The sequence below is a fragment of the Nothobranchius furzeri genome, chromosome 6 (genome assembly GCF_043380555.1).
Source record: "Nothobranchius furzeri strain GRZ-AD chromosome 6, NfurGRZ-RIMD1, whole genome shotgun sequence".
Taxonomy (NCBI): domain Eukaryota; kingdom Metazoa; phylum Chordata; class Actinopteri; order Cyprinodontiformes; family Nothobranchiidae; genus Nothobranchius; species Nothobranchius furzeri.
This window is the reverse complement of record NC_091746.1, coordinates 80,998,205-81,024,651: the sequence shown is the minus strand read 5'-3', so window position 1 is coordinate 81,024,651 and position 26,447 is coordinate 80,998,205. Positions and strand designations below refer to the sequence as shown.

The 26,447-nt window shown below is 42.0% G+C and overlaps 1 protein-coding gene across 1 annotated transcript in view; it reads left to right on the top strand.

Moving 5' to 3' along the window:
• The first annotated feature begins 6,625 nt into the window (after positions 1 to 6,625).
• The window catches only part of mxd4 (MAX dimerization protein 4), a 33,943-nt gene continuing 14,121 nt past the window's right edge, over positions 6,626 to 26,447 (top strand). Inside the window, exons 1-3 of the mRNA XM_015943732.3 lie at positions 6,626 to 6,894; positions 7,326 to 7,425; positions 13,756 to 13,785. Of these exons, the coding sequence (XP_015799218.1) occupies positions 6,831 to 6,894; positions 7,326 to 7,425; positions 13,756 to 13,785 (194 nt within the window). The 5' untranslated portion in view covers positions 6,626 to 6,830. The remainder of the gene's footprint in view (positions 6,895 to 7,325; positions 7,426 to 13,755; positions 13,786 to 26,447) is intronic.

Below are 26,447 nucleotides of genomic sequence, written 5' to 3'. Positions count from 1 at the left end.
CCTCCATGCAGCTCACAAGTGACCATGTACCTCACAATTCACCATGCAACTTACAAGCCTCCGTGCAGCTCCCAAGCCTCAATGCAGCTCACAAGTCACTGTGTTGCTCACAAGTCACCATGCAACTTACAAGCCTCCGTGCAGCTCACAAGTCACCATGCAACTTACAAGCCTCCGTGCAGCTCACAAGTCACCATGCAGCTCACAAGCCTCAATGCAGCTCACAAGTCACCTTCCAGCTCACAAGTCACCATGCAGCTCACAAGTCACCTTCCAGCTCACAAGTCACCATGCAGCTCACAAGCCTCCATGCAGCTCAAAAGCCTCCATGCAGCTCACAAGTGACCATGTACCTCACAATTCACCATGCAGCTCACAAGTCACCATGCAGCTCACAAGCCTCAATGCAGCTCACAAGTCACCATGCAGCTCACAAGCCTCCATGCAGCTCAAAAGCCTCCATGCAGCTCACAAGTGACCATGTACCTCACAATTCACCATGCAACTTACAAGCCTCCATGCAGCTCCCAAGCCTCAATGCAGCTCACAAGTCACTGTGTACCTCACAATTTACCATGCAACTTACAAGCCTCCATGCAGTTCACAAGTTACCATGCACCTCACAAGTCACCATGCAGCTCAAAAGCCTCCATGCAGCTCACAAGTGACCATGTACCTCACAATTCACCATGCAACTTACAAGCCTCCGTGCAGCTCACAAGCCTCAATGCAGCTCACAAGTCACTGTGTTGCTCACAAGTCACCATGCAACTTACAAGCCTCCGTGCAGCTCACAAGTCACCATGCAACTTACAAGCCTCCGTGCAGCTCACAAGTCACCATGCAGCTCACAAGCCTCAATGCAGCTCACAAGTCACCTTCCAGCTCACAAGTCACCATGCAGCTCACAAGTCACCTTCCAGCTCACAAGTCACCATGCAGCTCACAAGTCACCATGCAGCTCACAAGCCTGCTCTGATTCCCGTTCATATCCAGCCACGTCGCGTGAAGTAGGTGAAAGTCATTTCTAGTCTAGTCTAGTCAGTCTGAAGTATCGCCATGCAACACCAATGCTTTTTTTGCTGCAGTAAACTTTTATGCTCTATTCTGTGTTGGCTGAATCCTTGGCTCCAGTTCCTCTGACCGTTAGTCTATTTCAAATATGATTTCAAAATGTCGATTTGAATTGTATTTAGGAGAACAAATTGTCTACGTCTATGAACATTTGTTCTTTTTGCAGTCGTAGTGGAGAGGCGTGGAAATATTCTGTAACTATTGCACGCTGTTTGAAGAACGATCTTTGGTCCAAACGCTGTAGAGAGTTTAGCTGCTACAAGATGGTAGTAGTCAGTAAAAATCAGTGTAAACAAGGTTAACGGCTTTCCAAATATGCAACCCATAATTACTTGTCTCATGTACGCCACTGATGAACGATCGCACTGGTGCCACTTAGAGAAGACAGCAGCAGTTCTGTGGGTTTTCAACAAGCATTTAGTTTAACAGGCTGAGTAAAACTGTAGGGAGAGGCACGTGAGACCTTTTGTACAAGAGCCTTATTTTGGATGAATGATCATGCAACAAACATTAAATCTCATTAGATCCTCCTGCCGAGTGGTAGAGTTAAAGAAATGTCAGATAATCAACAAAGGGTGACTGCAGCTGGCTCCTTTGTTTCCTGGCTCTGCTGCTGCAAACTATTAACCACCGAAGACATATTTACAACCCATGAGTCTGACTTTAACTGCAATGAAAGTGGCAGAGAGGACTCATGTAGGAATCATCTACAGCTCAGTAACATATTGAAAGCATTATCTTTATTTCTCAAGAACATAAGTGCGATTGAAGAACCATCACCCCCCAGACTGCCCGTTGGGGGTGGGGGGTGTGGGGGTGGCGGGGTGGGGGTTGGGGGGGATGGAGAAAACATGTGTTGTCGATATGTTGTTAGCTAGTTTCATTTGGCTTTTAGCCACAACCCTTCTGTTATAACTGAAAACTATCGTAACCCCAACCTTAAAGGCCACGTTCACTGAGAAACAGTTTTTTAGTTGTTATTTTTGAAATATAATCAGTCACTCTGAGTTTCACATGCGGGCTAAACGTGAAAATAGGCTTCTAATAGTTTCCTGCATTAACCACCAATCTGAAAGAGACGAGGAAACGATTGGGTCCGAAAAAGCCACTCAGATGTACATCACACTGAAAATAAACATTCATGGAGTCATCCATCTTGGCTTATGATGGGGAAGGCTGTTGTTGATTAAGCATCCAGGACAGCAGAGAATGTCTCTAATAGTAGAAGCTAACCATTAGCATTAGCAACTCCACAACAAGGCAGAACTCCGTAAAGCATCTTTCCGGAGTATTTCTCTTATCTGATGGCACCATCTAGTGGCTGACAAGCACATCACACAAAAACTCTGTTGATTTGTTTATTAAGATGGCGACTTCACGTTTCTTGTTTGTTCTTGCTAGCGTAGCCGACAAACAGAGCTAAAACACTTTGCTTTACAAACATTATTCTCATGTCATGTTGTGTTTTCATATATTTATACTTTAAAGACATGTCTGTGAAAAGTTCATCAACTCTGCATCAGCCGAGGTACCTCCTTAAATTTGAAAGCGGTAGTCTAACGCTATTGGTTAGTTCTGGTCGCCACTCAGTTTCCTACTGCACAGAGCTCTGCGGGGCGGTGGGCGTGTTTAGTGAAAAGAAATTAAATAAAGACATATTGCTTACATTATATCAGTACATGATGAGGTAATCACTTTTATGGATTTGTGAAAAATCATAGATAATTTCTGAAAGGGGAAAACTCTGGAAAGCTACTTTAAGGCTTGTGCTATTTGTGGAGATAAAACATCAATGTTGCAGAACGACTCAGGTCAGTAACGTCGCATTATTAGCCAATCAGAGGTGTGGTCCCCCCCCCCCCCCCAGCTAACAACTACTTCCTGAAACAGGAGCGCCAGAGCTTTTTTTCCACAGAGAACAACTCGCATTTATATCACTGACCACTGCAGATTGAATGAGTGAATGACAGCTTTGACCCATCCAAATTAGAGATGGCTGCCAAAATATAAAAGTGGCTTTACCTCAGCCAGTTTGTCTCGTACTGGGGTTGAATTTGGTATCACAAGTTATTTCAGGCACAAACCCTAACTGCTAAAAGTTCATGTAAAGCCTTGATAGTTTTTGTGAGATTGCACATGTTGCTTTTTTTCAAGATTTAACAAATTGATTGTAATGCCATCTTTTCTCAACATAAAGATTATGATCTTTGTGCTAGGCTCTTAAACCGAGATGCTTCAATATAAATACTCAACAGAATTGTGCTTTTATTATGCACCAATTATATAAATTAATTCTTACCTGGTTGAAAAGAGCATATTAGTACAAAAAAAAGTAAAAAAATAATATGTACTTAGAAATGGACATGAAATCCAATTTGATCCTCTCAATATTCAATATTTGAGCACCTTTTATTAAAATAACTGTTCAGTTATTGTGAGTTTTCCTAAAGTCAAAATGACTAAAGAGTAAAAGTGGTATGTAACGTGACTCTTGATGGCCTGATGCTATCAAAGTCAAAAAGAGAAAAGGATGAAGAGGTTGAAATTAACAACAAAGCTGTTTCCAGTTTCACTGCTGACTAAAAACCTACAATATGCTGTAGTATTTAATTGCTCATGTGGAAACATAAAAATGTCAATTTAGTCTTTGAAAATATTTTAACATTTGAATAAATACCAAACATGCATAAAAGCCCCCCAGTGTTGATTTTATGACCTACATTTATCAAACTGTGGTAATACTCGTCTCATCAGAGGAGATCTGATAACTGTTGGGAGCAGTTTGTGGCGTGTGTCACCTTGTTTGCATTAGATGGACGACAGACAAAAGAAAAGAAAAGAAAAGAACAGAAAGCATTTGGATGCACGGGCCTGAGGCGATGTGGTGGACGAGGCCTGAGCCACTCTGAACAGAGTGCATGCAGATGATAAGTCTATAAATAGAAAAATGAAACAGGAGGGACAAAAGCTATTTCCTTTCAAATGATGTAAACATTTGACTGCAACGCACCAGCTAAATCCATGTCAAAAGTATGAGATCTTGTTTAATTGCGATATGAAAAAAATCCTAAACACATTTCATCAAAATTGAGATTTTTCATCTTCTACTCAATGGTGGGAGATGTTCCAAATTTTAAAAATGCAGCAAAAATAAATGCAAAGCACCACCAAGAGAACGTGCTGTGTATTGAACAACAAATGTCAGGTTTAGAACCAGTTAGAGTTTTGGTGCACATTATTTAGCAAGTGGCAAAAAAACACATCTTTCCACTGAAGTCAGCTTCAGCAGGAGTAGAAACGGGACTTCTAATACAGAAGTCAGGCTGATAAATGTTTGCCTACGTAAAAACGCTCTTTTCTCTACGGCACTGGCGAACAAATGAAGAACACGGAGAACACACGGCTCAAAAGAGTCCGTCTCCATGTGGCTTCTTAAACCAATATCCCCACAGATGTGGGCTCATGATAAAAAGGGTTCACGTTTCACAACTTTTCTGTAATTACGCTGAAAGGACAGTTATGATGTATGGCTTTAATATGATATCCGGCTCAACTAGAAGAAATGCATGCTGCAGCTTAGCTGTTGTGAAACAATAGCATTTTACAGCATGAGCAACTAAATTCTCACTATGACTCCACAATAGCGGCACAATGTGAAACAAGGGGGTTGTGAGGATGATCTGGTGTTTCATTTATTGCGTTTTTACACCACTACAAAGGCAGAAGGGTGAATAACATCAGCCCTAGTTGAATACGTCATCAGATAGACAAGCTGAACATGCATGAGAGGAATATTTCTCTCACTCGCAAGCTAGCCCAACAAGAGCTAAATATTACAGCATCACATGTATTACAGCACTTTGCATTATGTTGCAATAAAACCTTCAAATAGCTCATGAGTGTAATTCAGTGTTGTTGTTACACTGAACTTAAGTCATGCAAAATACAGACAGATATGAAAGTGCTTGACTCGCAGCAGAATGGGGTTAATGCATTATGACTTGAAATCGGTGAACCAAACACCAGCTTGATTTTAGATCAAAAATCACCCGCATCCGATGACTGCAGGGTTGAATGGACTGAAAGCATTTCTACTGAAAGCTGAGTTACTGTATTTATATAAAAGTTAACATTTAACAACACGATCATCAACAGGATTTTCATAAAAGTCTGCAAAGCATTGCTATAAATTAGTTGTTGGTGTGGCTTCAGCTTCACACATTTTTGGTCCTCATCCAGTCTGCTCATCACACCTGTAAATTTGCTGACTTTAACAAAACCGACAGCCACATTTGAAATAATTCTGTCTGTGGTAAAAGACCCCAAAGTAAGCACAACACAAACATTAATTATGTTACTGGTCTTCGGGGTCCTTTTTCTCATCATTTGCATTGAAAGTCATTTCCTCAATGTGATGCCTTCAGAATGCAGTCCAGCAAACATCTGGCTGCTAGCATTACAAACTGCCTGCCATGCACAACAAACCACATTTGCACGCCCCTGTTGAGCTACTCATAACTCTTCCTATGCTTCAGCAGCTTTGACACTCTGCCCAAGCTCACTTGGCGCTGGACATGATGGGTCATCCCACTTTCAAATGAACCTCAAGTTCTGGATCCACAGCCGCAATTACAGACTCCAGACCAGTCACACGATCTGAACTTCATTTGGATGAGATCAATGAATTTAGATTGAAGGGGGGTGGATTTGCAATAAAATGGATGGCATTCAACAAAATGTTTAGGTCATCCTTCGAGATTCAGCCTTTGCTATTCATGTCATTTCACAATTTCTAATCTAATTAAACATTGAAATTTAGTATAAAAAAATATATATATATAATCTAAAAATAATGGCCATAATTTAGCACATTCTGCCAAACTCTTAGAATCTTCATTTTGTCTCTTTAAATGTAGATATATGGTGTTTATAAAATTGTTTAATTGTGAAAATACATTTAAAAGCCTTTTATTTTGAAGTACACACTTGATTAGCTCTAGTTATTATTACACTTGACAGGTGCTTAAATAAACTACATCATTTTCAACTTTCTTTACTGTGTATTTCTTAATACCAAGCTAACGAGTGTGTTGCCATATTGTATCTTCACATCAGAAATTCTCATCTCAGTTTCTAGCAGGACTTTCATAATGACATGGACAGGAAATGAGCACCAAAACACGAACACCGCATGCTAGCAGGTCTGTTATACCACACGCTCCTATGAGAAATAGGACCAGACGTCTTGTTGACTGAAAGAGTGCAGTTTACTTCACCACTAGAATGAAAAGAAAAAAAAACACCATACTTTGGGAACTTTATCTCATTTGGCAACCAAACCACCCCAAGTTCAAGAAAATGCACGCCCAGAGTCGCTTCCAGCCAATCATATGCGTCCTTCATGTGTAAAACCAATCAGCTTCAAGATAGGTGTGGCGCTGAAGCTGTTGCTAGGGCATGTCCCCAATGACTTCAGACAGTTTAGCCAATCAAATAGCAGCAAAGAGCTTCATTGGTGAGGACACACCTGGGACCGGCGGAGAGCCTTTTCTGATTGGATAAAGTCACGATCACTCAACTTCCTGAGTTCAGGAGCTTTATTGTAGTTTGGAGTCGCTAAGACTCAGAAGTGAACGTAGCAGCGCACATACATCGCTCTGAAACAGTTTATTTTTTACATTTTCATTCCATTATCCTATGAATTGTTTATTTGTGTAAATAGATTTTTCTATTTTTATGACGAGACATCAAAGAAGATGGAACTTAATTCTCTTTTAATTCTGCTGGAGGCTGCAGAGTATTTGGAGAGACGAGACAGAGGTAAAGGTAAAGCTGGGCTGACAGCGTTTATAGATTATTTTCTGTAGCTGTTGGGTTTAGGAGGAAGGGGTTTGAGTTGATGTTTGGGGTTTAACAACATCCACAGTGCAGGTATGATGTCACTTTTCCCTTTCAGTGGGGCACAGACCAGGCGATGGGTACATCCTGGACTCAGCAGCTTTATGCTTCAGAATAATCACAGATTAAATTTTTTATATATATATTCTACGTTTTTCTTTTTTGGGTAGATTTATTTTTTTCTAAACACACGTTTTTTGTGCTTTTAATATGCCTTATAAAATATCTGAAAAATGTGGTTGTTTAGCCTTGATGTATTTCCTATTTATTCACTCACTTTCCCCGCTTTTATGGCTTATTTATTTATCAGTTTATTTCCCCCCTTGTGATTTATTTTTGCTTTGTGTCAACAGAGGCAGAGCACGGCTATGCGTCGGTTTTACCCTACAGCAACGACTATTCCCGAAAGAAAACAAAACCTACGACAATTTCCAGAAAATCTCCGAACAACAGGTAAAATTCACCCCATTCTTTGTGTGTTTACACTCGTGACAGCTCGTGCAAACCCTCCTATATGCAGACACTTACACATATGCAGTAGTACATAAAGTGCTTTGGTGTCTGAGCTGGTCTGGGATCGGTGTTTTGGTCTCTCCAATCAACAGTGCCACGCGTACACTGTCAACTCTGCTGCCTCTGCTCAGTTTCTGTTGCTGTTAGCCTCCCCATGCCAAGAGGAGGGGCACACACACACACACACACACACACACACACACACACACACACACACACACACACACACACACACACACACACACACACACACACACACACACACTTTACCATTCTAAACTAAGCTTACGCCTACTTGAAAGCCCTAAATGTCATTTTTTATTTTATTTCTTCATGTGGTGTTTTGTTTGGTGTCTTGTTGCTAAATGCAAGTCCTGCAGAAGATGAAACAAAGAGAAGGGGTTCGCATTTCAGAAACTGCAATCCCTTTTCCCCACACACCCAGAGAGACCATGAAGGCCTCATTGTTGCTCGATCAAAACAGCAGCTTCTCACCCGTGAGGCTTTCACGGACCTGCTGCTTCTGCCCATTACAGGCGGATATTGAGGAGCCACGTCATTACGTAACATAAAGAGCAGGTTTCAGTTTTGGTTTTCTGATTTCAGACCTGCTGGACCTGTTAAACATCAACAGCTTTTATCTACTCTTTTAAAGAGACAATGTGTAGTTTTTACTGTTTATCTCTAGAAATATCCATCCAAACGTAGTGGAAAAAGAATTCAATGTTGAAAAATATTGGCAGCTTTGTAACATAACCATGACAATCTAGTCTGAAAATACACGGTGGTGGGTCTAAGTTTCTGGGCAACGCCATTTTAGACACCTCTGTCTTTGGGAGCTCGTGAAGACAAAACACATCTACTTATTTGTCACAAACGGTTTTTAAAACTTTCGCCGTTCATAAATGTTGTTTTACACATTTACCTCTTCACTCGTTGCCTGTGATGAAAGGGAGTATGATGTGTTTGTCATTTTGCTGGAGGTTGTGCTCCCAGGGATTTTTGACCCTAATGGCTATCCATTGGTAAGGTCTCACTCGAACACAAAAATATCAGATGCTTGCAACGATTTAGGCAAGTACCGCCCCCTATCGCCAGGGAAACACACGCAGTCACTTGAAACTTTAAAACATTGAACTTGGGATAGACCGATAGATCGAGACGATATTTACCATTTTTGATACGTCACATCTGCCGATAAACCGCTTTAGTAATGCCGATTTAAAGTCGGGCACATTCTTGGGCAGTCTGGTGCTGCCGCAGGGTTTTATTTGAATGTACGTTTACGTTCTTGAAAACATCTGCTTAGTCAATGTTCAACTGACGTTTCTTTATGTTTACCGTATTTTTTGTATTTATTACTTGATCCGTTCGTCGATTTGTTTGATTACCTTTGGGTAAATGTTGGTTCTTATACTGCGCCGTGTACAAAATCAAGATCCAAGAGCTGGTTCGATTCTGACATTCAAGACTGATCACGTTCAGAAATGTTGTGCTTCCACTTTTAATGGTGACATTTTAGCATGCAGACACGGTGGAGAACAACTAGATTTTGGCCACAAAAATCGGCAGCACATATCGGCCATCGGCTCATCTTGATTTCTACATATCGGTATCAGCATTAGAAAAAGCCATCTAGGTTAATCTCTATTTAGAACTGTTACATTTAGGTTTTATATGTTTTTGTAACATTTTCAACCTGATTCATGTTTCTGTTGATTCTTTGAAATCATAACTTGCCAGTGTGAGCTGGCCCCTACTTAATTTATGTTTTATTTAAAAAAACACCTAATCTAGATTTGATAAACTGCACAATTTACTCAAAATAGATGTGGCGCGATATTTTACTCACCTTTTGACTCACTTTTAATTCACTGTAATTGCTAAAAACAGAATTGAGACAATAGGTGGACCGTCCCGTTTCTGTGTCACGAATGGATGGTGTGAGACGCGCCCTGAGCAGGCATCCTATCCGAGGTTACACGCAAGCTCCCATTCAGGCTGATCTAGTCCAGGTGTGCCGTATGGATCCTCTCTGTACATCAAATGACCCGGTGATTCAGAGGAAAACAGTTTGAGCGTGAATGACGTTGGCTTAACCAGGTAGGAGGTGGGAGGACGGTGGGTGTAGAAGTGAAAAGGGTCGTCCTAAATAAGAACGCAGCACTTTCCACGTTCGTTTTTCACTCTAACAAGGGGATATGTTTGTTTATTACATACGAGTGTGTGTGTGTGTGTGTGTGGATGTGCCCGCAGGGCGTGGTGGCCAAAACACACACCTGTGCCACGGGGCAAACACCCACCCACTTGATTTATTTTCTTCCTGGTGTTTTCGTGACCAGCCTGTTGGCAAACATCACAACCCTATTTGTGTTTACCTGCAGCTTTTTTTGTAGACATGGACAGGATGCTTGAGGTTAGTGGTGACGGACGGTGAAGGAAAAACGTTTTCTCATACTTTAACTCAGGTTTTCTTTTTTATAACTAGAACTTTTTCTCAAAGAGTCATTTTGATGCTAAAATCTGCAGCTTTCCTGACACTAAAATGACTTGGAACGCAGTTGCTGTTTGCTTCAAAATAAATGGAATAAAAAAATAAAACCGCTAGTAAAGATGCTGCTGAGTTTCTCCTCAATTAGTTCCTTTTCCTCTGGCCTTTCCTCTTTTGTTTTGCATGTCACATAATGATCCTTTACATAACAGGCAGAGGTGTGTGTTCACCTCGCGTTGCCGTGGATCCGTGCGGATTCCCTTCCTCTGGATGGTTTCCTGGTCGTGCCTTGTGCTTCGACTGTGACATGTCCCCTGCTTGTGCTAGTTTGAATACCAACTTTCTTCATGATGGAGCTGAGCTCCGTTTTAGCTCATGGGCGGTGTGAAATTCTGCGTTCCTTCCAGGGTGATTTTTGTGCCGCTGTAAAACAGCGTTGTCCCTCAGATGCTGGGGCCCTTTTCCTCGGCGCAGCTGTGGGAAAACCACTGCTTCGCCAGCACAAGAGCTCTCAAACAGCGGAGAGTCTGAAAAGGCTTGTTGTCCGTCTGGCTCTTTGTTGTTCCTGTTTTTGTTTTTATTGCCGTGGTATCCATGACGGTCTCATGAACGGAGGGCCTGTTTCAGGCGGACAGCGTGTCATAATAGGGGCTGTCCTCGGAATAGCCCACACGCTGAGGAATTCTGCTGAGCGTCTGAGCCTCCAGACGTCTGAGAGTGTTTTTATTCTGTCCTCTCTGCTGCCGCCCGGCCAGCGTGCAGCAGCAGGGCTGTTTTTCCTGGAGGAGGGCTGTTGTGCGGCGTCACACATTCAGCTCTCACCCAAGACTATTTTTGCTCTTCCTGGACGTGCAGAACTGGGAAGAATTTCAAAACATCAGGCTCAAAATACAGAAGTGTTTGTGAGAATTTTGGATTTGCAGGTGTCTGGAACCGGTCTCAAACCTTTCTCACATCAGTTTCCAAAAAAAAAAAAAGAGTTGCAGACTAGGGCAGCACGATATTAGGAAAACCTGCGATTTTAAATAACAATGATTAATATTGCGATGATATTACTTGCGATAAAGAAAAACTTAACTCGGGAACAAAAATAATCAAAAACAAAGAAATAAACAAATCATAAAAATGAGAAAAGCAAAAGATGTGAAGAAAGGGAAAAAGAAAATGAACAAGAAAAGGCAATCAGCGGATCCCGGGATCAGCAGAATCAGCAGAACAAAGCTGAGTCAGGTGTTTGCTACCCATCAGAATGAAGGGCCGTCCGCCTCGGGGGCGGGCATCTAACTTATGAGAACACACCCAATTGGCCAAACGGGTGAAGAGCTCTATTTGATTAGTTAAAACATCCTCCTGTTTGATCGACAGAATGCATTATGTTTAGCAAACATTTGAGCTGACCATTCATTTCGATATTGATCTGTTCTTTGCGATATGCATATTTTGCATGCTGATATCGTGATAATGACATATTTACGATATATTGTGCAGCCCTATTTCAGACGTATTTAGTGAATGACATCTGCACAAATTTGTTCTTTCATCACGATTCTGCGTCTAATTGGCTAGATACTCGCCTCTTTCTGAGCAATTTAGTCTTTATATTAGGGATGCACGGTACATTGGCATCATTATCGGTATTGGCCGATGTTAGTCATTTTTTAACATATCGGTATAGGTCAGTGTTGGTCATTTTATAGAGAGAAAGCAAGTCATGCTTGCTGTTATGGACGATAACAGATATTTCCCAAAATAAATATAAATGTGTATATTTCAGGAAATATCTTTTATCGCCGATAACTGCAATATTAATATAGAATAGAATTAAACTTTATTGTCATTGCACATGTACAGGTACAGGGCAACGAAATGCAGTTTGCATCCATCCAGAAGTGCTTTAGCCGTGATATAGATGTATTACAATATATATTAGCAATAATGTAGATGTGTAAGTATATTACAGAATGGATCTATTACGTATGTTATAATGCACACGGTATGAAGTATGTTATGAATATGCTATGACTATAAGTATCTACAGGCTGTAGTTAATACAAGCAGTCCATGAGTTTAACGTGGGTCTTATGTCAGGAGGCAGAGTTCAGGAGTCTGACAGCTGTTGGGAAGAAACTGTTCCGGTACCCGGTGGTCTTGGTATACTATGATATCAGATATCAGTATCGGCCCAAAATTTCTTATCGTTGCATCCCTACTTTACAATTCACATTTAGTGTCACAAACACACAAGTCAGGTCTGTAAGTTGTGTAGGAAAGCCAAAGGGCACAAAACAGAAGTGAAATATGAGAGAGTAGCTTGATATGGAGATGCATTTGTAAGGTCTGCTTTACTGGCAGGTGGCAATGGATTGTTTTAAAGGGCAGGTTCACTGACAAACATTTTGTTTTACTCATCATCTTTGAAAAAGATCAGTGACTCTAAGTTTAACGTGCAAGTTGAATGCTTAAGTAGTGTTCTGCCCCTGTTTCCTGCATTAGCATCTGATGGAAAAAAGACACTCGGTTCAGAAAATCCTGACAGATCTACGTCACTGTGTCATTTAACACTCATGGACTCACTCATCTTGGATCACGCCGAAAATCGCTGTTGTTGGTTTAACGTCAGGAAACAGCAGGGAACGTCTTGAGTAGTTGAAGCTAACCGTTAGCATCCACCACACAGCATAAATCTTTCAGGCCTGTGTTATTTGTGGAGTTAAAACATCAACATTGCAAAACAAAAAGAGTCAGTGGTAGAGTCCAGTTGGGTTTAGCCAATCAGAGGCAAGATGTCCAAACATCAGGAAATAAGACTCCAAATCCGGCCATCTTAAGTCACTTTCTCCCCCAGCGGACTTCTACATCTTTAAGCAGGTGCACCGGAGCTTTGTTTTCCCCAGAGAACAACTTGCAAGGCATTCATTCCTACTGGAGACCGTGTTAAATAGGAAAAGGCTGATCTTTACTGGGTCATAAATCATCAGATGTTCCAGATTGTGTTCACAACAAGATGCTAAACTTATGTGTGTATTATAAAGAAATAAATCATATTGAGCTCATTTCTTCTTCCTCCGAGCCGCTGACATGATTCCAACGTTGTTTTGAAACACGCCCTCGCTCTGTGAGGTTTAATGAGCGTGAGGCTAAACGAATCAGCTGGATGGGTTCCTGAAAGGGTTTCTGTTGGAGCAGACAATGGCAGCGGGCCGTCTCATCGTTTTCTTTAGGAAGCACCTTTGTTTGTCTGAGCTCTCCTGAAGAGGACTTGAACTTCCACCGTCTGTGTAACGTCTGTCTCGCTGTGAACGGGGTGAAGCGCACTCTTCTGTAACCTTTGACCTTGACTCTGTTTGTCACTCACCAGTGGGGATTATTGAAGCCACAGCATGTCTGACTCATTTAGTCTTTTTTAATAAAAATCTGATCATGTTTCACGTCAGGTTTGTGCAGAAACACAGGAAGCGTTCACGCATCGCTGTTCTGAAACGCATGCACATACCTCTGCATGGTTGAGTTCAGTTTTTTTTATTATATCCAGTTTGCAACGGTTGAATCTTCTTTAAATTTATTGTACTTTTGCTTTTCTTATGAAACATTTAACTGTACATCAGCTCCGAGCCACATGAAGGCCTTTCTCTGAGCGTTTTGATCTTTTCCTCCACCAAACCTCTTATCCGTCCAACGTCAAAGATCAAAACGTTTAGCTGTCATTATCACAGAGATTAGATTCATTTTTCGTTGCTATTTTCACTTTCCACCCTGACACACATCTTCTCCTCTTTCAGGTCATCGCACAACGAACTGGAGAAACACAGGTAAGCTTAAATCGGACGCTCCGCCACCTTCCCCCGTCTTTAATTTTTGCCGTGTTGCTGAGCTGAATCGATTCTTACTGTCAGATAATTCCTCTTCGTTGTGAACGGCCCAGCATGGCTGGACAGATCAGAGGTCGTCTTCAAAGAGCCGGAGATTTATTGAATTAATTCTGAAAAAGAGGTAACGAGTGGATTTCAAAGAGCGGCTTGAGGTCCGCTGGATCTGTTTCACGGATGAGATCCAATGTCCTCCTTTGGAAGGAGAATCCTGTCAGAAATGCAGTAATCCTGCCCAGAATAGCGCTGTGAACGGAGGCGTGCTGAATCTGGAGTTGTTTCTACAAACTCACAACTCCACAGATGGCACGCTCTGATACTGCTCTGCTGTTCCCAACATGCACCACACTGCCGCTTGTGAATTATTTTGTTGTTGTCGTTGTTCACGACTCGTGGTGCTTGCACGAAAAACACATTTGACGATTTTTGCTCGTTGTTGAAAACCGTTGAAATGAATGTAAACAGGAAAAAGTTCTTTTTTAGGAGCTGAAAACATCATTTAAATGTGAATGTTGGATGGGTTTGGGGTTCCTTTTGATTCCCAGCAGCTCACATTTGAAACTCCTTCCCTTTGTGGGTTTAGGAAACAGCTGACGTGACTTCCAGCATGTGAGCCAAGGCTGAAATGGGCATGTTAGGGCCGCTCGCGTGTGTGACACACTGTCCCTCACGTTGATTGCTTGGGGTTTGCCAGTCACATGTCTGCGAGTGAGTAATGGTGTGTGTGTGTGTGTGTGTGTGTGTGTGTGTGTGTGTGTGTGTGTGTGTGTGTGTGTGTGTGTGTGTGTGTGTGTGTGTGTGTGTGTGTAGCAGGATGGGGAACAAGTAGAGACATATCCCTCTCTGACCTGAGAGTCGGACGCCCTAGAGTTGAGACACATCGGTTACCTCACATCCAACGATGGGTGTGGTTGGTTACCAGATAACTGATGTCCAGTCAAACTGACAAAATCAACTCTTCCTTAACCACCTTACTCACTTCCCGTTGTCATCACACAGCAACATTAAAGCCTTTTAGTTCCCCTTTCATTCTGATTCCATGACGCAGGACTTTTACCACATCTTTCATAAGAAGTGACTTAATTTACAGTTTGAGTTTGCCTGGAAAATTTAACTCCATCCACGTGTTTGTGATGCAAACCATCCTCCAGTGGGTTTTGTGATCCTTTGCAGCACATTGAGTCAAATCCCTGTCCGAACCTGCTGCCCTTCAGTTGCCTGGTCCGACGCACACGGGCTAGATGTCGGATGTTAGCACACACTAATGTGTGTCACCATACTTAAACAAATGAAAGACATAACCACGATCTTAGGATTTCAGCTCTCATCAGCCAGCATCTTTAAAACTGTTTTTATAGTCTTTATGCTTTGATCTTTTCAAGTGGAGTTCTGTCGAAAGCCTACGAACCATGATAGCTCCTTCTATGACATTAGATTATTTATTAATTGAACATATTAACTACATACCAAAGCAGAGAGATCATGAAGTCATTTGAAGGAACCGTTCTGTCAGATGGAAAATAGAAAACGACCATTTCCGCCAGGATAATTTAGACGTGACGCAACTTAAGCCTGACTGCTGCTAGCTGCGTCCAAATTCAGGGGTGGCATCCTCGTGAGGACTCGTCCAACCCGGTCCGCGTAGATCCGGTCTTTCCTCGACCTCTCGGGCTGAAAGTGAGCAGCTGTTTATTTGGATGGTCCAGCCTTCATTTATATTTCCGCCCCTACCTCAGCGTGAGTCTTGTAGCCCACCAGCTGTGACGGCGCTAAACAGAAGCTAAAACTAAACTAAAAGTGCTGAACCAGTCAATCTAGCTACTTTATGAGTACTTTTCTAATAATTTTTGACAAAAAAACATATTTAATGAACAAATATACTCATGAAAAACACCCAATGCCTATGTTTTTTACAGCCAGTTATTAATACACCACCATTTAATGCCGTAATCCTCTTCCGCTTCGTCCACCATTATTAACGAAAAACTCCCATTCGCCTCACAACGAATCCTGGAATAGCTGTAAGGATTCACTAGACCGGTTCTTGGAATTCAGGGTAAATGAGGACGCATTCAACGTCCCTTTAGTCATCACGCACTGGAGAAATTCATTGCTGCATTTGACCCATCCTCGTGGGGAGTGGTGAGCTGCAGCAGTGGCTGCGTTCAGGAACCATTTGGTGGTTTAACCCCCCAATTCAACCCCTTAAAGCTGAGCGTCAAGCAGGAAGGCATTGGGTCCCATCTTTAAGGTCTTTGGTGTGACCCGACCAGATTTGAACCATGATCTCCCAGGACGGACACTCTACCACTAGACCACTGAGAAGTATTTGGTGGGTATTTTGAATGTGGACAACCTTGTCGCTTCGCTGTGGCGTAACTGGCCTTAAAATGCATACTTGAAATCTCAACACAGTTGTTCATGAAAATAAACTAAGACATGCTAAAGATATGTAATTAGTTCATTTTTTGGGCATATTTGTGAGTTGGTCATTTACACCACATTAGCATTACTAGTGCTTGTTGACATGGGGTCTCCAACGCATCCATACGTTACCAGTGCTTTAAGTGGGCCAGTACGCACCAGTATGTAGTGCCGGCGCTTTAAAACTTGACCTCACAGCATACTGAGAGATTGTCTAGCGTACGGTGCATACTGGTAGTTTGTTTGGTCATTTAAAATCTCCAAAAAAAAGTCCATCAGTCCATCCTAGGGCTGGGCGATATGGCCTAAAATTAATATCACGATATATTGAGGATTTCACCTCGATAACGATAAATGGACGATAACTACGGGTATGCACGGAAACAAAAGTTGTCCACCAGACGGGGCTGTCACATGTTACGCTGAGTCACATTTTTTACGTGACTCAAGGTGGTACATCTTCTTAAAGGGACACTAACGTTGCCAACTTACACACATCTTTTCATTTTTTATTATCAAATTTAGTGACGTGCGAAAAATTATCACGATAAGAGTCAGAAATTTCGATAACGATAAATTTTCGATTTGTTGCCCAGCCCTAGTTCATCCTTGGGTAAACAACAGCCATTCATGGTAAATGGCCTGTATTTGATATAGCGCCTTCTAGAGTCCTGGAACCCCCCAAGGTGCTTTACAACACAACCAGTCATTCACCCATTCACACACACATTCACACACTGGTGGTGATGAGCTACGATGAAGCCAAAGCTGCCCTCCCAAGCTCCCATACAGTAAACGGAGGTCGGAGGGGCTCTTCCCCGTTCGTTATTCGTATGACCTCGCCCCACTAGAACCTAGCAGAACCACGGCTGCGTTACTAAAAATATTACTGTTGCCGCTGCTTTGTTTACTTGATATGTTACTACATCATTTATTGCGCAATAGAAAAATTATACAACCCATTTAAAATCTGCTTTTTATTGTAAATATTTTGACACATCTCTCTTAAGGGTAATGTTTTTACACAAGCTAACAGCTAGGCAGAGATAATACTTCTAGGAAAAGTCAAACTGACTGAAGATCAGCAGTGGTCTAGTGATATGAACACAAGCTAAATGTAAAAGCATCACATGGCTTTAGCTGAGCACTATCTTTTAGTCCTCATTGTTCAAAGTGATTGATATTCTTGAGAATTGCCTGATTTCTTTGAACTCCCAACGAGGACGTTTGAAAAATTCCTCCTCTGCTGCACATTCACAGTAAAACCAAAAGCGTCACTGTTGTCCTGTTCAACCAGTTCACCGAGTGCATGTTTAGAGCATCCTCTTAAAGCCTCAGCCCTGTTTAATCTCCAGCAAATCCAGTATCGCCACGAGATCTCGGCCTCCATCACGCCCTCAGACGCCTTGCCAGGGTGGTGCTGCTGTTTGGGCCCTGACTCACTGTCTTTGCTTTGTCATGAGTCGTGCCTTTTTGGTCGGAGCACAGACTCATTCTTGTCCTGCAGTACGTTCACGAGGCGGGCAAGGTGACTGAGGAATGTCTGGGGTGGACGCTGGCAGGCATCGTGTGCGATCTTGGGAGTCGGGCTGGGCGGACGTGTAACTGAAACGAGTCGATACCTGGTTTTCAGCACCGATTCATCTATTTGTCAATATTTGCTGTCAGGCTAAACATTTTTGTGCTAACGCTAATTCCAGCTACTTTTCTTTCTTTTGCCAGTTAAACAATAGCTGTTTTCATTTGACTGGTGCAGGAATATAATTTATTTATAATTTATTATTCTTTGAAATTCTAAAAATTGATAAATATTCACAAGCTCTTAACGTTAAATAAAGTCCTAATAGTGGTGATAATAGTATTTATGCTTGCAAAAACAGATGATGGATCAATCAGCCAGTTGCTTTAGTTTTTGGAGAGTTTCTACTCCCGGTGAGTTTTTCGTCCTCAGGCTGATCATATGCCTGCCGTGTGTCTGTCAGTGCTGCCTTTGCAGACAGTCAGGAGGCACCCTACATTTATTTATGTCCTGTTATCAGAGCGAGTCGTCTGCTGGGTCACACGGGGTCATCTGTCCCTGCACGGCCTGCTTATCTGCCTCAGCCTGAGTGGAGCTGTGACGGCTCCGTTTAGACCACCTTAATGATGATTCTGCTGTTTTGTTTTTAATAAATTGACCCGCTTTTTTGCTATTCACTTGTTAAATCTTCCATTTCATCACGTTCTTTTTATTTGCTACTCCTCCCGTAGCGTTGAAAAAAAAAAATTCAAAGTGACGGGTAAAAAACTTTTTGGGCCCTTTTGATCCCCACAAAGTTTTCTATTGGTTCACACAACAAAACATTGAAATGTATTATTTTGATCAGTGTGTGTCTCAATATTAGAGGATTTAAAGTTTTCTCATAAATCAACACCTAAAAAGTTTCTCACTTCTCCCTCCTACTGGTTGAAAGCAGAATTACAGCTGTTGCAAACAAGCCTGCTGTAGCTAGCGCTAACCATGAGCTAATGCTAACATGAGCTAATGCTAACACGAGCCAACTGATACAAAATAAGCCATGAAGTGAAAAGATCCACTCTGTTGGACAAAAATACTGTTACTTTCAAGTCCGGCAGCAACAAAGACAGGTCACCATCAGTCCGTGATTTCATGAGTGTAGGCCGCGCCAATGGTCGCTCGGGTTTTGGCACTTTGCTTTGTCTCCAAAGACATTACTATCGTCTTTTTACTCCTATGATGCCAACAACAAAAAAGCAGAATTATTTTTCTTCCCCTTCTGTTTTATATTGACAGTCAGTGAACTAACAACGCTAACTGCTAGCCAGCACAATAAACAGCTATTGCGGTAGAGCAGGTAGAGACCTCACCCCAGTGTACCTACCCGAATCATAAAACTGTCCAGTACAGTAAAGCCCAAGGCACTTTACAACACAATCAGTCATTCACGCAGACATTTACACACAGGTGGTGGTAAACTACAATGTAGCCACAGCTGTCCTGGGGCACAATGACAGAAGCGAGGTTGTCATACACAGGTGCCATGGTCCCTCCGACCACCACCAGCAGACAATGTGTGTTAAGTGTCTTGCCCAAGGACACAACAATGACAGACTGAGGGTGGCTCGAACCTGCAACCTTCCAGTTGCTTGACTTCTCAGCCATCGTCACCCAAAAATACCTCCGGAGTGCAACGTGTATGCATCTGTCATCTGATTGGCTCGTGTGATTTTCACACAGTTTTTTGTTTATGGTTAAAGTATTTTTTATTCAACTTCAGGTTTTTGTTTGTTTGAGACTGAAATTCTGCTCTGAAAGAAAACGGTCAGTTACAGAGAAGTTTAGATACGTGCTTACCAGGTCGACCCCAATGAGTCACGTTCAGTAGCATTAACATTTCTTAGGCTTTTGGTTGTATCTTTTTGGATTTAAAATCAAATTAAGTACATTGATCATAGTTTAGATTATTACAAAATTAAGACCTCAATTATGATTTGGTTTTATAAACAAAAGTGTGTGTGTGTTGGCAGACTTAACATTTTTCGTTTTCCCAGAAAATGTATGCTAAATAATAACATTTATTTAGATTTTTATGGACAGTCAGCAAGTAACCATCAAGAAAAAGGCATAAAAATGGTTATAATTTCTAAAATAAGTGATATATTTCATAATGTGCACTATAAATGCATAAGGTAATAACTCAAATTGTTATTTTGCTTATTTGTGATAGTTAAAATATTTAAACAGTAAATATAGTAATTCAGCTGAAATACTGTGATTTAGATTAAACAAGCAATCCATCAAACCAGTTTTTCTCATTTTATTAAAATATATTGAAATAAAAAACAACAAAACCTGTTTCCAAATCCACATCATCTCTTCAGATTTCCAGTCACCACTGATATGCTAACCAGAGCGTTTCCACTGCAGGTTTAGATTGTTTAGATGAATTGCCTGTGTGGTTTCTGTCCGCTGGCATTGCTTCCTTCCTGATTCTCACTTTAACCACTCACAATCGCATCTGTGACGACTCAAGAATGCCACCAGTTTCCTTTTTCGAGCAGCGAGGAGAAGTTGTGAAACTGCACACAGTCTGCCTTCCCCGCATGTCACCTGTTTATGGGAAATGTACATCCAGTTCAGTAAGGCCCGGCGTGTGGTGCAGCGGCGCTGCTTCTCGCGATCAAAGGAAGGATTTACCGTCCCTATTTTTATCGTCCGATACGGCCGCGATTAGAGGGCTCTTCTGATTTGCTTTACCTTACACACACAACGTATAGGAGCCCATACGTCACAGCCTGATCTTCTGGCTAATTAAATTTACTCTCCAAGTGTCGTCCACTCTGAGCGCGGATGAATGACTTATTTGCCGTTTGAAAGGCTCTTGTCCCCTGAGGAGACGCTGGCCTCTGCGTCTACAGGGCTGGCTGTTTGAGTAATGTGTCGAGGGGAGGGAGCCCCGAACACGCTCTTGTTACTTTACCTCCTTCTCCCTCTTTCCCCAGACACCACATCTGTTTTTTCAGTTATCTTTTTGTCCTCTGGCTCTTGGATTCTCTCACTAAAAGTGTTTGAGTCAGCAGAACCCCGAGGCAGTAAAAAGGTGGAGGGCAGCTTTGCTCTCACAGAGGACCTCTATGGCTCTGCACGTAGGTGTAAACCCCCCCCCCCGTGTGCCTGATTCTCCTCCTTTAGTCACTTTATGTTGAAGCATGTGCTGTTTTTTTTTATTGTGGGTTGTGAATGTCCAGCCTGATCTTTGGTAATCGGTATTTCTTGTAATAGCACATTTGCCTCTGAGTTACTATAAACAAAGTCTGGAAAGTTTATTTTTTATTTTTTTAGCTTCCAGGTTTTATTTAGGTGTGGCATTCAGGTACTCTGACGATTGCACTCGCTTCTAACTTCCTGGACAGTTACAGACGTGACGTGTGAGGCAGCAGTCACTAAAGTCACACTTAAAGTTGAAATAGTGGTAAAAATCAGCGACTGAGCTGCTTTTACAGCAATCTCTCCTAGTTTATTTATATTCACAAGTGTTTTTTCTTAGTATTTTATCCTAGCAAATTAAGTATGTTCTCATTTAGTTTATTTCATGATTTACAAATCCCCACAAAGATGTTCCAAGTAAATAATCCAACAGCTTTCAATGAGGAAAAAAACAGGAATTTTTAGCAGATTTTTGATTTATTACAGGTTGAAACATTTATTAGTCCATTATTTAATTGTTGAACAGTTCTGGGAGTGAGGAAGCCTCCATATACCCAGAATGCACCAAATCCTTATTTCAGTAGAAGAAATTGAATCTCCACCATGATGAACATTTTTACATTTCATAAAGTATGTATTTAAATTTGATCACAGGTTTTTAAGTTAACCTTTAAAGCCATACTTTGCGGCTTTTTTGTATTTTTAAAGCATTTTCTTGAGCCAGTGTGGGCCAAAACAGCCCTTTACAAGGTTAGTGAAAGGCCAACCAGCACCTATCGCCCCCTGTGGCTAGAATATTCCACTTACAACTTCGGACTGGCAGGCCGCTCTGTCGGGAGCTGACATACCTGGCTCTGCAGTCTGCTTCCAGCATGTTTCCTTCATGATGAATCGCTCAAGGTAGACACTAAGGAAGGCTGGGAGACATTTCAGCTGTTAGATGAAGGTGTTAAAAAGACAAATGCACAGCGAGGAGATAGGTTTTGTTTTCTATTCTACAAACAGACACTAGGGGGTGCTAAAAGCAAGCCAAAGCTGCCCATAGTCTCCCTTGAACTAGGCAGAATGCGGCTGGCTTTTTGAAGCGACACTTTTAAAAGTTCAGTTTTGCCGAGATTTCTGGTAAATTTAGTACAAATACTTAGATGTCTTCTGAACTTAATTTATGCCAAATTTAGGTGCACACATCCATGCACGAATGCAAAAAAGTTCATTCTGACCCCTACTTCACACTGGAGGTATTAGCGGCGCGGCAAGGCAGCGGAATGGTTAACTCACAAGTTACGCGAGAGTGTTAGCCGCGAGCCGCATTCCTGCTCTGCTCCTCGCTGGACTCGCAAGATCACAAAATCCCTCGAGACTTCAAAGGTAACAGTTTGTTTATGCCATCTGCCATTAAACCAAAAACAAGATCACGTTTGATGTTATATATGATGTTGTTCCTCTCTACTACCAGGATTAAAGCCATGAAAAACACACTGTTGCACTTCTCGAACGATGCTGGAAGTAAATAAGCTGTTAGGTCACTGGCATCGATGTAATCTACATAGATATGAAATAGCATTGCTGCAATAGTCTTTTATTTTGAAAATTACCTGAGGTTCTACACTGAAACCATGTGTCATTTCCTGTCTAACCCTATGTTAACTGTGAAAGTTGACAGGTTCCAGAAGTGGCTTGTGGCAAAAATAGAACCCAACACTAGGGATGTAAAAAAATGTCGATTATGGCAAAATATCATGATATTTTCCCCAGCGATACTATATCGATATTCAAAAGCTGTGTATCGAAAATATCGATATCGCAATATTTTGTGATATTTTTTCTTGCAAAAATATATCACTATTTAAAAGTCGCGTATCTAATTTTTGGAAGAATTTACATGGAAATTTGTGTATTTTATTTTCTTGTGGTGCAATTCAAACGCCGACCACTAGTTGGCAGCAGTTTGTAATGGGTTTTGTTTCCACCATTGAAATGTAAATCCCTTTGTTATGGTTAAACATGTTAAGTATCAGTTTGGACTGTTAATTGAATTTTCCTATAATAAATGTAGTCTAAAAAATCGCCAATATCGTCCGACTGAATGTATCGCAATATATCGTGATATATTGTATTGTCTCCCCTGTATCGTAATACGTATTGTATCGCCAGAATTTCACCAATACACATCCCTACCCAACACTGAATATTAGGAAATAAGACTTTGCATCCTGCCATGTTTACCTCCAACTAACTCCTATTTCCTGAAACAGGAGTGCCAGAGATTTTTCCCCACAGAGATTAACTCATAAGGCATTCATTTATACTAGCGAGTGCTGCAAATGTGTTGGAAAAATGAGTGAACTCAGGGGGAGAAACGTCCTCCACTTCTAATGACTGCTCAGAGTGAAAAAAGCTAGCTTCGTCTCGTTACCCGTCCGTCCTCGTCACCGCCGCGGCTCCGCCCTCTCGGTCCTCCAGGCAACGCCTACTAATGTTGATTTTTCAAAATTGATATGTGGGTAGAAAAGGACTCTGAGGCAGGCTTGACGACCCCTTTAAGACTTTTTTTCTACATCTACACACTTGCATGGAAACATCTGTGAGGGTGTTTGCAGAGCCCAGTGTTGTTGCTGCAGGGGATCCTTCGTTTAACCTGTAACAGCTGATGCTTCTATTAAAACAAGACAGGGTCCATTCTTATGCTCTGTCTGTCTGTCTGAAGACAGGCTTTTGAGATCATTTCATACGAACTCTATACAGAAATCAGGGATGGCTTAACTTTAGGGTCTCTTTCAACACATAAACAAGCGATCAACTTAAAAAATATATAAAAATAACACAGTGGGAGGAAAAGGGGGGCCTGGTCCATTCAGGGTCTGGTCCGAACCTGGTGACCCCACCGAAGGGGAGGAGCCGTAGACGACGAAGGCATTCTTGGAGGTTCTGAGTGGAAGAATGTGAGGCGGCTCAGAACGTAGCTGCTATATTATATGTGTCAAGCAGGCTGCCTGAAATTCAGGTCAGCGGAGCAAACACACACACACACACACACACACACACACACACACACACACACACACACACACACACACACACACACACACACACACACACACACACACACACACACACAAACACACTGGAATGTGGAGTTAAGTAACAGAAGAGGCGTTTTAAGGGGGAAGATTCTTGGGGGGGGGGGGGGGGGGGGGGTCTCTAAGCCAGCAGAGTGTTGTTGCAGCCGAGTTTGCTAATTTTTAGCAGGTGGTGCAAGAAACTCTTCATGTTGGACTCAAGCCTGCTGTAAGAAGACTGACCTCCCCCCTTCCATGCCTTTAGACTCTGATTGGTTAATGATTAAACAGGATCATTATAAATCCAGAGTTCTCCATAACAGAGGGTCGGGCGTGTTTATTAAACCTCGACGTGGACTCTGCAGATTCCTCAGAGGAAGTTTGTGCACGTCCGGGACCGGGGTTGGAAAAGATTGCGAGGTGCCTCTCTGAGTTATCGTCGCTTCTCTGGTAACGCCGCTGTAAGCTGGCAGTTCTGAGGAAGGGATTTTGCAGTGATCTGTGCTCATGCAGGGGATTGTCTCAGTACATGAAAACAATCAAATGAGTCCAATTACTCGACATTCCCAAGCACGCCCTGTGGAAATTCCAGTTTATGTGGTAACGCTACTACGAGTGAGCATCAGAGTAATTCTACTATTTCCTGTTGTTTACTCACCAATAAAGCATGTCAAGCTTTTTTTTTTTTTACTCTCCTAAGTCTTTAAGTGAAACGTGTGTGTGTGTGTGTGTGTGTGTGTGTGTGTGTGTGTGTGTGTGTGTGTGTGTGTGTGTGTGTGTGTGTGTGTGTGTGTGTGTGTGTGTGTGTGTGTGTGTGTGTGTGTGTGTGTGTGTGTGTGTGTGTGTGTGTGTGTGTGTGTGTGTGTGTGTGTGTGTGTGTGTGTGTGCGTGTACATACAGGTTAGTGTTTGCTGCCTACGTGTGAGCTCCAGGTCATGTGAGAGTGAGTCCCACATTTCTGCAGACAGGAGAGTGTGTTTACGGGGGGGGGACTTGACTCCGTCTGCCTCGCCTCCTAGCTGTCGCTGCGCTCAGTGGGTGTGGTGTTTTTGATGACAGAAAACAAACACAGCTCTTCCCAGACGGCTGACATTTCATATAAGTGATAAAAGCTGCTCGGTGTGTGTGTGTGTGTGTGTGTGTGTGTGGTAAGCTACTTTGCCTGTTTCACACAAGCTGCGTCGGTGAAATCTCCTTTTTCTACCATCTTGTTGTCTGAGTCCTCCTGAGCTCCGAGTTAAATGTAAACACGTTCAGGGCAGGCCTGGAGGGTGACAGGAAGACTAATGAAGGGCTGCTGAAAGGTTGCGTGTGTGTCGTGTTTCTCAGCAGGCCCCTGGGCAGGACCCCCCCCCCCCCCCTCTCTCTCCGGGAACCTGCCAGCCAGATGTAGAGCCACTTCACTGGCAACCTCAGATTCCAGGGCCTCTCTGTGGTGATCCAGACTCACGCGACGCCATCGCAACTTTCACCTCGCATGGAAAAGACGGGCTGTAAACAGGCGCTGCCCAACGCTTTTGTAGTTTAGCCAGAATTTCTAAAAGGGAAAGCATTACAATAAATGTATGGCTTGGTAAATCCATTGATTTACGTTAGCTGATGCTGATGAGTTGGATATTTCTAACAATGTGATACAGATTTAAGATTCTTGTACCACAAATCGGTACTGGCAGCTCAGAGCTGTACATCTCTATTATCTGTGATGACATGGTTGGGAGGAGTTTTCATAATAAAGTCAAAATGTTGAGAATAATTCCATATATATATATTTTTGGTTAAATAAAACCATGCATCACCTATGGCTAACTTTCTCATTTACATTAATCAATAAAACTAGTGTTACTTTGAATAAAACAGGTGCAAATAGTGAATAGGTTTCATTTAAAAGTAAATGATTTAGCCCATACAACACATTTGGTGGTGCAAAATAACTTCTCAAAGGGGACAAATTATGCAAAACTCACCTTTTTGCATCTTTTTGTGTTGCCATTTGGGTCTCTACTGCCTCTATAAACTCAAAATGTGAAAAAGAAAATCTTATGTTTTCTGTCAGTGTTTGATTCTAGGAATGATTTGCCTAAAACAAGCATTTTTGAAAAAGTCCTTATTTGTGATGTCACAAATGGGGAATTTAGCATAGATCCCCTTCTCATGTGCAATAGTGAGCTGCTGCTGGTGGAGCAGCATCTCTACTCTGAGCCCCTCACAAATATTGGAGCTGTTCAGCTTATAGCAGCCTGACCAGGTGATGGGTGGGCGTGGCCAGCTCCAACTTGTTTTTTTAAAGTGACAGAGCCCTGAAACGGCTCATTCTGGAAGGGACTAAAAATGTCAAGAATAAAACTGATGAAATCTCTTCATGTGAGAGGGATTTTGTGCAAAGAACTTCATAAACATGTTTAATATCAACAATA